Source organism: Ascaphus truei, chromosome 9, assembly GCF_040206685.1.
Source record: "Ascaphus truei isolate aAscTru1 chromosome 9, aAscTru1.hap1, whole genome shotgun sequence".
Lineage (NCBI taxonomy): Eukaryota > Metazoa > Chordata > Amphibia > Anura > Ascaphidae > Ascaphus > Ascaphus truei.
Window position 1 is genome coordinate 23035645 of NC_134491.1, and position 15787 is coordinate 23051431.

Below are 15787 nucleotides of genomic sequence, written 5' to 3' on the forward strand. Positions count from 1 at the left end.
TCAACAACCTCTGCTGAAGCAGGCTCTTCGACTTAACCACTGATTGAGCCACCTGCGCTGAAGCTGGGATATCCTTAAAACCTGACCTGTTGGGGGGGTTTTGAGGACTGGAGTTGAGCCCCCGGGACTTGGGAAGATAAATGATCCTTACTGTTCTTTACACATGAGTGAGTGCAGGAGAGGGAGAGAGGTGGATAGACAGGTATGGAAGCAGATGGAACAGAAGGCGGAGAGCATAAGGCTGCACTTATAGTCCTGGATACGGCGACGCGATCGCGTGACGGCAGCCGTCGCCATAGCTATGGCTATAGTGCAGGCGTCTGTACAGAGGGCGACAGGGGACGTGGCCGTGTGTGGTTCGCCCTCATTGGCTGAACCGCTCACGTGCCGCTGATGTCACACTGCGATCGCTGAAAAAAATTAATTTGTTTGATTTCAGCGATCGCGACCAGAACGTCGCTGCACAGCGCCATCGCGCCCACTATGCACTAACTGCATGTTACTCCCACTGCGTGTCACTGTATGTTACTGTATCACTGCATGTTACTGTGTCACTGCGGGTTACTGTATGTTGCTATGTCACTGCGGGTTACTGTATGTTACTCCCACTGAGTGTCACTGTATGTTACTGTGTCACTTCGGGTTACTGTATGTTGCTATGTCACGGCGTGTTACTGTATGTCACTGCCACTGCGTGTCACTGTATGTTGCTATGTCACGGCGTGTTACTGTATGTCACTGCCACTGCGTGTTACTGTATGTTGCTATGCCACTGCGTGTCACTGTATGTTACTGTATCACTGCATGTTACTGTGTCACTGCGGGTTACTGTATGTTGCTGTGTCACTGCATGTTTCTGTGTCACTGCAACTGCGTGTTACTGTATGTTACTATCTCACTGCGTGTTACTGTATGTTGCTATGTCACTGCGTGTTACTGTATGTTGCTATGTCACTGCGTGTTACTGTATGTTGCTATCTCACTGCGTGTTACTGTATGTTGCTATGTCACTGCGTGTTACTGTATGTTGCTATCTCACTTCGTGTTACTGTATGTTACTATCTCACTGTGTGTTACTGTATGTTGCTATGTCACTGCGTGTTACTATGTTACTGTATGTTGCTATGTCACTGCGTGTTACTGTATGTTGCTATGTCACTGCGTGTTACTGTATGTTGCTATGTTACTGTATGTTGCTATGTCACTGCGTGTTACTGTATGTTACTATCTCACTGCGTGTTACTGTATGTTGCTATGTCACTGCGTGTTACTGTATGTTGCTATGTCACTGCGTGTTACTGTATGTTGCTATGTCACTGCGTGTTACTGTATGTTGCTATGTCACTGCGTGTTACTGTATGTTGCTATGTCACTGCGTGTTACTGTATGTTGCTATGTCACTGCGTGTTACTGTATGTTGCTATGTCACTGCGTGTTACTGTATGTTGCTATGTCACTGCGTGTTACTGTATGTTGCTATGTCACTGCGTGTTACTGTATGTTGCTATGTCACTGCGTGTTACTGTATGTTGCTATGTCACTGCGTGTTACTGTATGTTGCTATGTCACTGCGTGTTACTGTATGTTGCTATGTCACTGCGTGTTACTGTATGTTGCTATGTCACTGCGTGTTACTGTATGTTGCTATGTCACTGCGTGTTACTGTATGTTGCTGTCACTGCGTGTTACTGTATGTTGCTATGTCACTGCGTGTTACTGTATGTTGCTATGTCACTGCGTGTTACTGTATGTTGCTATGTCACTGCGTGTTACTGCATTTTACTATTTACATTAACCCTTTAATTTTTGTGCTCATCCCAGGGCTCAATAGTTGTGGGCATTGACTATGACTGCCAGGAGAAGATGGTTTATTGGACAGACGTTGCTGGCCGTACAATCAGTCGCGCAAGTTTACAGCCCGGAGCTGAGCCAGAAACCATCATTAACTCAGGTAAACAATGTGCTTTTTGTAATGTTTTGTTTCTGCTCTATAAGTGGGCAGGTACAGGGTCTCTCACATCAGGACACACAATACTGTCTGCAGGGGGGCCAGGCCCCTTGACTGGTTGGGCCCGGGACAGCAGTCCCAGCTGTCCCCCCACCTGTCGGCGGCCCTGACAGTTTAGGAACAATATATTTGGGCCTCTGCTTTTTCGTAGATTGATTCACATTTGCAGCCAGGTCGGTCAAATCTGAGAACCAGAACAAAAAATAAATGAAGATTTTTTTTTTTCAAGTGAAAAAATACCTACACACAAGTAATACGCCATTGAAGCTGCAGACCAGGCAATATCCTATATGTGTGGTTAAAAAAAATTAATCTGTTCTGTACTAAGGAAAAATACTTGTAGCATTAAAGTATTTTAATGACATTTTTAATGTATTCTAATGTAACAGGCATTTTTGTTCCTATAGCAACCATATACAAAGTCACACCCCCTTCCCCTTCTGAAACAGCATCACCTTTTTGAGCCCTGCCCTCTCTAGTATTGAACCAATTGAATCTAATGCCTGCCTGGTCACATGACCTTCCTCACAGAACTTTGGCTGTCAGTGCCGCAGAAGATTACCCAAGATGCATTTAGTGAACCCCCAGCCTAATCTACAGCGATCGATTACAGAAAAACGGATCGGTCAGCAACTTAGCCAATCACTTGTCAGTGTGCAGATTGTCTTGATGCACATATTAAATGGGGAAAAATGACAGCTCGAACTGCGGCTCTAAAGACAAGATTATTTAACTCAAGTCGTCAAATGAATTGGTAAAAGTTTGTAACCAGCTGCAATGAACTGCAGCATTTTAAATATTTAATTTTATGCTGCTATATTAAATACATCATGTGTTTTAGATTTGCATAGCACTTTTATCTGTTGTAATACTGCAGACCTTTTTATTTATTAAATATTTGTACCGGGTGCTGACGGCATTGCTTTGTGTACAGGTTTGATGAGCACGGAGGGCCTCGCCATTGACTACCTCCGCAGAACCATGTTCTGGACAGACAGCGGCCTGGATAAAATTGAGACTTCGCGTCTGGATGGCTCTGAGCGCAGGATTTTGTTTGACACGGACCTGGTGAATCCGCGCGCCATCGCCGTGGACTCGGTCAGAGGGTAAACGCTATTAAACTCGCCTTCAACACTATGCCGGTCGATGACAAGCGAGGAATCTGCCGCTAAAATCTTTCCCCTTTTTAAAAATTTTCTTGTGATTTTGAATGAAATGTAAATAATTGAAGCAAAATCTAAATACAGTTCAACCCCGTTATAGCGCGATCCGTTACAACGCGAATCCGCTTATAACGCGATGCAGGCGCGGCTCCCAATTGTCGTATTTATGAATACTTTACAACACGGTTATTGGTATCTTAAATACTTTATTGTACAATGCATACAATTGTACATTATTTCTAACGCCATCCGCTTATAGCGCGATGTGATTCTTTGGACCCCAAGCTCAGCGTTATAAGGGGGCTGAGCTGTAATTGTTCTGAAGTTGTGAACAATATTTCTTTAAAGAGAAGCATCTTTATAAAGCGGGATTAAAATTACCGCGTTAAATTTATTTGCTGTGTGCAATTGATGTCCCCTATTCAATATACTGAGAAGCCACTTCCCCGCACTGTAGAAGAGTTCAGCTCCACCCAGCTGATGAGAATATCTTCTCCAGCACGGCGAGGTCGCAGCTGCAGTGACTTAGCCTAAGATCTTCTGAGCAGATTTAATAGAATACGACAGAGCAGGAGTAGCTAACTGCAGTCCTCAAGAGCTACCAACAGGTGGCACCTGTGCTGAAGCAGGGATATCCTGAAAACCTGACCTGTTGGTAACCCTTGAGGACTACAGTTGGCTAGCCCTGAGATAGAGTATTATCTGTATACTCTTTTTATACACATTGGATGTGGTTTCTTAAGAGCTCAGTACCCGCAAGTACTACCCTTTTAAAGCTGCAAACCAAGCAATATCCATGTGTTTTTATTAAATAAATCAGTTCTGTACTATGAGAAAATACTTGTAGCATTTACAAATTAAAAAAATATATATTTTTAACGTATTATAATGTAACAAGCATTTTTTTTTCTATAGCAACCATTTACAAAGTCACATCCCCTTCCTCTTTTTAAACAGGCTCAGCCGCACCCCTTTTTGAACCCTGCTCTCTCTGTAGCAGTGCACCTAGTGACTGCCTGGTCACATAATCTTCCCCACAGAACTTTGCATCTTTGGTCCTATTCTGCTGCAATGGCAGCCATTTAGCAAACCCCTGAGCCGAATCTTCGCTGATCGATCACAGGAGAACGGATCGATCTGCAACATAGCTAATTACTTATCATTGTGTGTATTGTTGCATATATTAATGTGTATTGATGCATATATTAAAGGGGGGGGGGGGGAACAGCAGCTTGGACTAATGCTTTGTCAGCGGCACGCAAACTTTTTGAGCTGCGGCCCCCTTCCTGGGAGCCCCAGCATTCACGCCCCACCTCTCCCGATGGCTCGGCGTCATTTGACGCCGCGTTGCCATGGCGACGCGTCGCCAAAGACCCAGCTGGCAGCAGGTAAGTGAGTTACAGAGGCCTCACGCCTCCCCAGGCATTTAAGCAGAGTGCACGGCCTCTGTAACCACCCGCCCCCTACAAATTCCCCCCCCCCCACCCCGGCCGGGGGGGCACACTCCCAGTTCGCGCACCGCTGCTTTAAGTGGTCCAAGTTTTTCTTTCAAGGTAAACTTCAAACAAGATGATAATTTGTCCTACAAAAGGAGATAATGAGGGGCCTGTGGTTTCTCTGCCTGGTTAGATCCTTTGAATCCCGTTCTTAAAAAAACGAATTGCTAACCTTTGTGTTCATTTTTTTATATGGGTTCCCGGCAGCAACCTTTACTGGACGGACTGGAACCGCGAGGCTCCGAAGATCGAAACCTCTTTTGTAGACGGATCAAACAGGAGGATTCTGGTTAACGACGACATTGGCTTACCCAACGGTTTAACTTTTAATCCCTTTACCAAACAAATCTGTTGGGCAGATGCAGGTACTGCCACACGTGCCACTTTTAATGTAATGTCACTTATTAAAGTCATAATCATTTTGAATCATTGCAACACTTTTTACACGGGCCTATCACAGAAAGGTGTCTACTAAGTATTGCATTCATGTTTTGACCTCATCTAGATCAGGAGTGGCCAACTGCCGTCCTCCAGGGCCACCAACAGGTCAGGTTTTCAGGATATCCCTGCTTCAGCAGAGGTGGCTCAATCAGTGGCTCAGCCTTCGACTGATTGAGCCACCTGTGCTGAAGCTAGGGATATGCTGAAAACCTGACCTGTTGGTGGCCCTGGAGGGCTTGCGTTGGCCACTCCTGATCTAGAACAATGCTTTTATGAATGGAATAACTGTATTTGGGTTTATTTTAGGAAAATCTATCATAAAATAAAAATAAAAAATAGTCATTTTATTATCGGTATATGTGCAAATAAAATGACTACTAAACTTCATGTTATGGGACAAGAACTAGATCTGTAGTCTCCTTGCAGTCTTTTCCCTACGGAGTTACTTAATCCTGTCCCATAGTCAAACGTGCAGACTAACTGCACTAAGCGGGCCAGATATGCTGCTGATTTCTGTTTATAGCAGAAATCGAAATAATGCACACTGGATATTTTGAGAAATGTCACCCCCTACGCCCTGGAGTGTGTATTTTTATGTAACTTATTTATTTATTTTGTACATTTTCTTTAAAGGAACCAAGAAACTGGAATGCATTTCAGCAAATGGGACCGGGAGGCGTGTTATACAAAGTAACCTGAACTATCCCTTCAGTGTGGTCGCATATGCAAATCACTTCTATCACACAGACTGGAGGAGGTGAGTTCAGGGGTTATCAGGAGATAAAAATACCGCGTTGTGAGCACATTCACACGTCCCAGGCAAGTCTGCAACCCTGGCCATCCCCATTATCTCGTAGCATACAGTGCTTCCACTGCAGCTAGGGATTCTGGGTAATGACATGCGAACGAGCACTCAGTGTTATCTTTTATCATGCAAACTGAATCTATGTGAGAGGCATGTTTTTGAATGCACTGCACTAGTGTGGTGTTTTGTAACTTTTTTTTTGTTAAGAAACCCTACAATTACCCTAAAATTAAATTCTAGAACCCCAACCCTCTCTAATAGCGAGTCTGAGATCAGATGCATTGTAAGGAACCCCAACCCTCTCTAATGCCACATTGTATAAGACCCCAACCCTCTCTAATAGCGAGTCTGAGATCAGATGCATTGTAAGGAACCCCAACCCTCTCTAATAGTGCAACTGAGATCAGATGCATAGTAAGGAACCCCAACCCTCTCTAATAGCGTGTCTGAGATCAGATGCATTGTAAGGAACCCCAACCCTCTCTAATAGTGCAACTGAGATCAGATGCATAGTAAGGAACCCCAACACTCTCTAATACCACGTCTGAGATCAGATGCATTGTAAGGAACCCCAACCCTCTCTAATAGCGCGTCTGAAATCATATGCATTGTAAGGAACCCCAACCCTCTCTAATAGCGTGTCTGAGATCAGATGCATTGTAAGGAACCCCAACCCTCTCTAATAGTGCAACTGAGATCAGATGCATAGTAAGGAACCCCAACCCTCTCTAATACCACGTCTGAGATCAGATGCATTGTAAGGAACCCCAACCCTCTCTAATAGTGCAACTGAGATCAGATGCATAGTAAGGAACCCCAACCCTCTCTAATACCACGTCTGAGATCAGATGCATTGTAAGGAACACCCTCTAATAGTGCAACTGAGATCAGATGCATAGTAAGGAACCCCAACCCTCTCTAATACCACGTCTGAGATCAGATGCATTGTAAATTCTTTGTAGTTGGTACAATTTTCAAATGAGTTTGGGATGTCCAGGGGACCCAAGGGTTCATTTTTAAATTCACTTTACACAACTCTTTGGTAATATATGTTTTAAGTAAATTCATTAAAAGTTAACTTTTACACGTTGTAGGTGTGCAGTTTAGTGAATTCTTTGAGGGGCACAATCATTTTGTGTTTCTCTTCCCTCTTTTTCTGATTCATAGGAACCCGGTTGAAAAACACTGATCTAGTGCATGTCTGTTTAAAGGAGCAATTCCTCCCCTAAACCCACCCTTTCTTTTACATAGACGAGAAGCAGAGGCTCCCAAGAGCTGCATAGCATTAATTTCAGTTCCAGAGATATGTACCGAGGAACTCCAGCAAAGTGTAATTCCTGCTTGTTTAGAGACCAATAGGATGTTGTGACATCATCCATTGCCGATCTATTGCGTGAGATTTAAATGGCTATTTTGTTACTGGCTGCACGTTTACGAGTATGTATCTTAAGAAACATGACCCTAGGGCTATAATGAACACGTTGCCGCTCCGTACACTTCAGCCTTTCCATCTAGGTAACAAAAAATAAGAAATCAGTATGAACTCCTGCTGTAAAAGTGCAATCCCTCTTAGCTGACAGCAAGACTTTTTAAAACAACGTACCAATGTCATTTTGTTTTTAAATGAATTAATATTTGCATTTATTGGCAGGGATGGAGTTATATCTGTAAATAAAGACGATGGGCAAATTTCCGATGAATATCTTCCTGATCAGCGGTCCCATCTCTATGGAATAACTGCTATTTACCCTTATTGCCCCTCAGGTGAGCTAATGTGGTTTAGTAAAAGAGTCGCATTGTATGATTCTGCATTGTTCGTGGTGGTATAATGCAAATTCAGCGTTCAGGGCCATGACATGGTCCGTTCCAGATGTAGCAGACGTTATTGTACTTGGCGGTAACGCAATGTGTTGCATTAACGCTGGTGCATTTCTTACCGGTAGCGCTATTGAAAACAATGGTTAAGGAGAGAGCACTTGTTATGCAACGCTTTATTTTGTGTGTTAAAGAAGCAAAACATTTAGCACTGCACAATTTTAAAGTAAAGTGTTTAAAGGAGCAATCCAAGCAATATCCTATATGTTGTCTTTTTAAAAATAAATCTGTTCTGTAGTATTAGATAATACTTACTACTTTTTTTTTATTCAACTTAAATGCCGTTTTAATGTACTGATCATCTTTTGATTTCTATAGCAGGTTTTAGAACCTTTCCCGGTTGTGATCATTTGTTGCCAATATTCCAAGCAGTTTAAGTTGCAAACTGCAACAATAGATAATGTTACCGTAGTGTAACTCAGCAGCTACAATGTGTTCTTACATTGCTGACTGAAGGATTGATTTGAAACTGAAAGGCAGCCATTTAGTGAACCCTGGGAGGCAGGATATTGCTGATCGATCACGGGAGACCCAGTCGATCGGCAGCTTAGGTAATTAGTTTTCATTAAAGGTAATCAAAGGCTTCATATATATTGACGGGATTACCCATGGAGACTGGGACGGCAGATACAAAAGACATGTTCAAAAAAAGGTTGGACATCTTTTTAGAAAGGAAAGGTGTACAGGCATACCCCGGTTTAAGTACACTCACTTTAAGTACACTCGCGAGTAAGGACATATTGCCCAATAGGCAAACGGAAGCTCGCACATGCGCCTGTCAGCACGTCCTGAACAGCAATACCAGCTCCCTACCTGTACTGAAGCTGTGCGCATGCGGGGAGACTATAGAGCCTGTTACACATGCGTTATTTACATCAGTTATGCACGTATATGACGATTGCAATACAGTACATGCATCTATAAGTGGGGAAAAGGTAGTGCTTCACTTTAAGTACATTTTCGCTTTACATACATGCTCCGGTCCCATTGCGTACGTTAATGCGGGGTATGCCTGTATAGTGATATACCTAATAAGTAAACATGGGAAGGATGTTGATCCGGGGAGTAATCTGATTGTCATTATTGGTCAGGAAGGAATTCATTCTTTCTCCTTATCATGGGATAATGTGTCACTGGGGTTTGTGTTTGCCTTCCTCAGGATCAATATACTGTAAATATAAATATACTGTAAATACAAATATAGGATAAGTATCTGTCGTCTACATTAAACATATTTCAACCTATGTCCTTTTTCAACCTCATCTACTATGAAACGATGTAATTATGCAACTATATGTTTTTGTATTGTTCAAGGAAGGAAGTAAGGTATCAAAATGAAAACGTACTGGCAGAAGGAAGAGACTTCTCCCATTGCAACTGGTTGTGTTAAAAGGATCCAAAAGAAAAAGGTGCAAAAGCGACACAACTTATTAAAATGCAATGAAAATGAATGACTTCCTTGCAAAACAACAAAAAAGATGTCAAATATAACTTGTAAAGATTTTTTTACCTCAGTTTTTTTTACTACTGTATTTTTTTTTTAATTTTTTGTTTTTTAAAGAAATGTAATTACCTGTAAAAAAAATCATCCAGGAACCTATTGGGCACGAGAGAAGTCTTCAAAGCATTTGTTAAGAAATCTCTTACGCTGAAGTGGTTAATTTTTAATTGGTGACATTTTTTTTTTTTTTTTTTTTACAGCTCGGATGGTTTATTGTGCAGGGTTTTTTTTGGAGGGGGGGGTTTAAATGACGTTTTTTTTAAAAAGTTTATATTAAAAAAAATGAAAATGAAAACAAGGTATTGAGTCTACTGTGAAATACAGAAATGTATGATCCTGAAACAATTTTTTTTATTTTAGTTTTAAATACCAAAACGCAAGAGATTGAGTAACTATAGAAGTTCACTTTTACAAAGTTAAGCAGCCTCCATGCAAAGCGACGCCGGTAATTTCAATTAAACATTTTTTTCTTTAGAATGTCTGTCTTTTGTATTCTAGTGTCAACAGGCTCACTACTTTTTAGACAAGTGTCCAAAACAAGGCTTGGGTTATTGGAACCTACATGACCATGGGCGTCCGCAGGGGGGGGGGCAAGGGGGGGCGCTTGCCCCCCCCTGGATCCTCGCAGTCGCAGCATTAATTTAATAAAATATGCTAATGCTGAGGGAAGAGGCAGCTGAGCCGCGGCCCGGGATTGGATGGGAGGTGGGGCTAGCAGCAGTCACGCAGGGGTGGGGGCCGCCACGTGCTCTCCCGCGCTGACCGCTGTAACTCCCCATCCGGACCGGCACCCAGACTCTCCCTCTGGCCCTGCTCCCTCCTGCACCCCGGCAGACGGCAGTGTGGCCGCATTATCGCATACGGTAGGGAGTGGGACCCGTGGGACCAGGGAGAGATGGCATGGAGATGCGGGGGAGAGACTGAGATTGGGGGGGGCAAAGAAGCTTGGGGGGGCGAGGGAGATTGGGGGTGGGGGGAGGTTGGGGGGGCAAAGAAGCTTGGGGGGGGGGCGAGGGAGATTGAGAGATGGGAGATGCAGGGGGGGGGGTGAGATGGGAGATGCAGGGGGGAGAGACTGAGATTGGGGGGGACAAAGAAGCTTGGGGGGGGCGAGGGAGATTGGGGGTGGGGGGAGGTTGGGGGGGCAAAGAAGCTTGGGGGGGGGCGAGGGAGATTGAGAGATGGGAGATGCAGGGGGGGGGTGAGATGGGAGATGCAGGGGGGAGAGACTGAGATTGTGGGGGGCAAAGAAGCTTGGGGGGGGCGAGGGAGATTGGGGGTGGGGGGAGGTTGGGGGGGCAAAGAAGCTTGGGGGGGGGGGCGAGGGAGATTGAGAGATGGGAGATGCAGGGGGGGGGGTGAGATGGGAGATGCAGGGGGGAGAGATGGGAGATGCAGGGGGGGGGAGAGATGGGAGATGCAGAGGGGGGGGAGAGATGGGAGATGCAGGGGGGGAGAGATGGGAGATGCAGGGGGGGAGAGATGGGAGATGCAGGGGGGAGAGATGGGAGATGCAGGGGGGGGAGAGATGGGAGATGCAGGGGGGGGAGAGATGGGAGATGCAGGGGGGGGGAGATGGGAGATGACGGGGGGGGGGAGAGAGATGTGAGATGCAGGGGGGGGGAGAGATGGGAGATGACGGGGGGGAGGGAGATGGGAGATGCAGGGGGGGGGAGAGAGATGGGAGATGCAGAGGGGGGGGAGAGATGTGAGATGCAGGGGGGGGAGAGATGGGAGATGCAGGGGGGGAGAGATGGGAGATGCAGGGGGGGGAGAGATGGGAGATGCAGGGGGGGGAGAGATGGGAGATGCAGGGGGGGGAGAGATGTGAGATGCAGGGGGGGGAGAGATGGGAGATGACGGGGGGGGGAGGGAGATGGGAGATGCAGGGGGGGGAGAGAGATGGGAGATGCAGAGGGGGGGGAGAGATGTGAGATGCAGGGGGGGGAGAGATGGGAGATGCAGAGGGGGGGAGAGATGTGAGATGCAGGGGGGGGGGGGGGAGAGATGGGAGATGCAGGGGGGGGGGGAGAGATGGGAGATGCAGGGGGGGGAGAGATGGGAGATGACCGGGGGGGGGTGAGAGATGGGAGATGCAGGTGGGGGAGAGAGATGGGAGATGCAGGGGGGGGGGAGAGATGGGAGATGACGGGGGGGAGAGAGATGGGAGATAATGAGGGCGGGGGGAGAGTGTGTGTATGTGTATATGTGTATGTGTCAAATATAATAAATAAAAATATTTTTATATATAAAATATATAATAAAGTTTTTTTTTTATTTAAAAAATACATTATACACACGCATACACACGCATAAAAACACACATGCAGGGGGGGGAGAGATGGGAGTTGCAGAGGGGGAGGAGAGAGATGGGAGATGCAGGGGGGGGAGAGATGGGAGATGACGGGGGGGGGAGAGAGATGGGAGATGCAGGGGGGGGGGAGAGATGGGAGATGACGGGGGGGGGGGGGAAGAGAGATGGGAGATGGTATTTAGAGGAACCCCAGCAGTGAGACCCGGAAGTGAGTCAGTGAGATCTTCCGGTGTCTGCTGCCAGGGCCCAAGATGGCTTTCCCTCCACCCATGCTCCACCGTGCCAGGTAGTGTCCATAATGGGGTGAGAGAGACACAGAATAGGGAGAAAGAGAGAGACACAGAATAGGGAGAGATAGAGAGACACAGAATAGGGAGAAAGAGAGAGACACAGAATAGGGAGAGATAGAGAGACACAGAATAGGGAGAAAGAGAGAGACACAGAATAGGGAGAGATAGAGAGACACAGAATAGGGAGAAAGAGAGAGACACAGAATAGGGAGAGATAGAGAGACACAGAATAGGGAGAGATAGAGAGACACAGAATAGGGAGAGATAGAGAGACACAGAATAGGGAGAGAGAGAGAGACACAGAATAGGGAGAGAGAGCGACACAGAATAGGGAGAAAGAGAGAGACACAGAATAGGGAGAGATAGAGAGACACAGAATAGGGAGAGATAGAGAGACACAGAATAGGGAGAGAGAGAGACACACAGAATAGGGAGAGAGAGCGACACAGAATAGGGAGAAAGAGAGAGACACAGAATAGGGAGAGATAGAGAGACACAGAATAGGGAGAGATAGAGAGACACAGAATAGGGAGAAAGAGAGAGACACAGAATAGGGAGAGATAGAGAGACACAGAATAGGGAGAGATAGAGAGACACAGAATAGGGAGAAAGAGAGAGACACAGAATAGGGAGAGATAGAGAGACACAGAATAGGGAGAGAGAGCGACACAGAATAGGGAGAGATAGAGAGACACAGAATAGGGAGAGAGAGCGACACAGAATAGGGAGAGAAAGAGAGAGAGAGACGCAGAATAGGGAGAGAGATACAGCATGGGGGGGGGAGAGAGAGACACGGCATGGGGACAGAGAGACACAGCAGATAATGGGGAAGAGACAGAATGGGAAGGGGGCAGAGAATGGAGGGAGGGATGGGGATAGAGGGAGAAAGAGAATGGGGGTGTGGGGGGGCAGAGAGAATGGAGGGTGGGAGGGAGAGAATGTGGGGGGAGGGTGAGAGAATGGGAAGGGTGAGAGAATGGGGGTTGGGGGAGGTGAGAGGATGGGGGTTTGGGTGGAGGGTGAGAGAGAATTTGGGGGGGTGGGGGCTTAGAGGAATGGCGAGTGAGAAGGGGGACAGAGGGGCGGAGAGGCATAAAGGGGAAGGGGCGCAGTTGATGATGTAATTTGTTTTATTAATTTATTTTTCATGTGTCCCGGTTTTTATTTTTGTTAATCTGGTCACCCTACTTAAAGGGATCCCATAAGTGCTTTTGTGTGTGTGTATATATTATTTTATTTATTTATTTTAAATATCAAGGTATAAGATAACATTTGTTATTTGGGCTCTGTAAATGAGATTGGTGTTTGTTAACAGCCCCTCTGGCAGGATCTGGAAGTGGTCAGCGTCTGGCCTGATAACTGCAGCCTGCTTCCGAGCTGACCACAGGGTAAAGGTAGAAGCAGCCCGGACCGTCTGTCTTCGTCTCCCGCATACAGCGCGAGTAGTAGGTTCAGGCACACGTGGCGATAGTCCCGGGCGCCGTCTGCTCAAACGCTGCACAGCGTGAGGAATCAGTCCCGGTAGGCGCGCGCCAATGACTCGCGCTGTATGTGGGAGACGAAGACAGACGGTCCGGGCTGCTTCTACCTTTACCCTGTGGTCAACTCGGAAGCGGGCTGCAGTTATCATGCCAGACGCTGACCACTTCCAAATCCAGTGGGGGACAGAACAGCCGAGCTGCAACCTCCTTGCCATCCACCTTGCTGTGTGGTAACTCTCGTGTGGGGTAACACGCAAATGCGAATGTTATATATTTTAAATGTACGCACAATACTTACCATTTTCATTTAAATATCAAGTTTGATATACTTCACTATTTTTAAATTTGCTTGAAAATGCACCATTTGCCCACTTTTTTTTCAAAATTTTCTCGGGGGGGGAAACCCCCTTATGCTGGTCGGGCTCGCACGCCATGGTGCACTCACCACCACTTTCACGTCGGGCACTGGCCGTTAAAATTATGCCCCCCCCCCTGAAAAAATTTCTGCGGACGCTTATGTACATGACGTGCATTTAATGGGGCTGGAGGTTAATGTTCCACAATCGATAGTTGGGCTCTAGAACCTACTATCAACTAGTGCTACTCGGGAACCCTAGGTTTAGGGCTATGGCGAGATGTGATCTGCTGGTTTTGTATTCTGATGGGCACATTAACCAGCTACCTCTGGTAGCAACAGGGTTAAGTGAAGACTTGATACATTTATGTCCTTCATTCTTACAGTATAAATAACTAATTGTATGCGATGTGTTATTCATCAAGCCCTGAATCCACAAAAAGGTGCTGGTCTTCATCACGACTCCGCTTCCGTTCTGATGAATGGAAGTAAAGGCGTGCTAAAGTTTGGCACCCTTTCGTGGATTTGGGCCTGAGATTTTTCTAGCAACGCAAGAAGTAACATTTTGTCGTATTCCTTAACAAATATAAGGGAAGTTGTTTCTACACATGATCACCATAGAGTGCTTTTTCTCTTGTTACTTTTTATATAACATTTGTCAAGGATCTCTACAAACAGAAGCAAAGAAGCATTGCTAAAATGCTAATCATAAATAACAGTTGAGATCGGAGTGCTACCATTGTTTTTCTCTGCTGATTTAGAGTAATATCATGCCAACCGTATTCTAGGTAAGTAACAGCAGATACAATCCAAAGCACCATCATACACCCAGTATTACACACACACGCTGCCAAGGTGTCAAATTTGACTCCTCCCTCACAAATGTAGCTAAAACCCATTCTTTTTCTTCTATAAGATTGCAAAGATACGCCCTTTCCGTTCTCACTCTACTGCTAAAACTCTACACAGGCCCTCATTCTCTACTGCCTTGACTATTGTAACCTTCTACTGTCCGGCCTCCCTGCCTCCCCTACCACCTGTCCTAAACGCTACTGTTAGAATAAATTTACTCTCTCCTAAAACTGTCTCAGCGTCTCCCCTGCTGAAATCCCTCTCCTGGCTTCCTGTTAAATCCTGTATTACTTACAAAATTCTCACAAGGCTATACATTCTTCTGCCCCATCTCTCTGCCCCATGGGAAGATCATGGGGGACGATGGGGAAAACGGGGAATGATGGGAAGATCATGGGGGCCGATGGGGGAAATGGGGAACGATGGGAAGATCATGGGGAAAACGGGGAACGATGGGAAGATCATGGGGAAAACGGGGAACGATGGGAAGATCATGGGGGACGATGGGGAAAACGGGGAACGATGGGAAGATCATGGGGGATGATGGGGAAAATGGGGAATGATGGAAAGATCATGGGGGGTGATGGGGAATGATGGGAAGATCATGGGGGCAATGGGGAATGATGGGAAGATCATGGGGGACGATGGGAAGATCATGGGGAATGATGGGAAGATCATGGGGGGCGATGGGGAAAATGGGGAACGATGGGAAGATCATGGGGATGATGGAGAAAATGGGGAACGATGGGAAGATCATGGCGGGCGATGGGGAAAATGGGGAAGGATGGGAAGATCATGGGGGCGATGGGGAACTATGGGAAGATCATGTGGGACGATGGGGAAAATGGGGACCGATGGGCAGATCATGGGGGACGATGGGAAGATGGGGAAGGATGGGAAGATCATGTGGGGTGATGGGGGAAATGGGGGGTGATGGGGAAAATGGGGAACGATGGGATGATCATGGGGGGTGTTGGGGAACGACGGGGAAAATGGGGAACGATGGGAAGATCATGGGGGGCGATGGGGAAAATGGGGAACCATGGGAAGATCATGGGGAATGAAGGGGAAAATGTGGAATGATGGCAAGATCATGGGGAAAATGGGGAACAATGGGAAAATCATGGGGAACGATGGGGAAACATGGGAAATAATGGGGAACGAAGGGAAGATCATGGGGGCGATGGGGAAAATGGAGAACGATGA

The 15787-nt window shown here is 46.2% G+C and overlaps 1 protein-coding gene across 2 annotated transcripts in view; it reads left to right on the forward strand.

Annotated features, from left to right (window-relative positions):
• The window catches only part of NID2 (nidogen 2), a 48955-nt gene extending 39115 nt beyond the window's left edge, over positions 1-9840 (forward strand). The window contains exons 16-21 of one of the 2 annotated variants that reach the window (XM_075613790.1): positions 1822-1951; positions 2943-3114; positions 4875-5032; positions 5742-5865; positions 7565-7677; positions 9103-9840. In XM_075613790.1, coding sequence (XP_075469905.1) covers positions 1822-1951; positions 2943-3114; positions 4875-5032; positions 5742-5865; positions 7565-7677; positions 9103-9113 — 708 coding nt within the window. In that variant the 3' untranslated portion in view covers positions 9114-9840. The remainder of the gene's footprint in view (positions 1-1821; positions 1952-2942; positions 3115-4874; positions 5033-5741; positions 5866-7564; positions 7678-9102) is intronic. The other variant, XM_075613789.1, reaches the window with a different exon arrangement.
• Positions 9841-15787: the final 5947 nt, after the last annotated feature.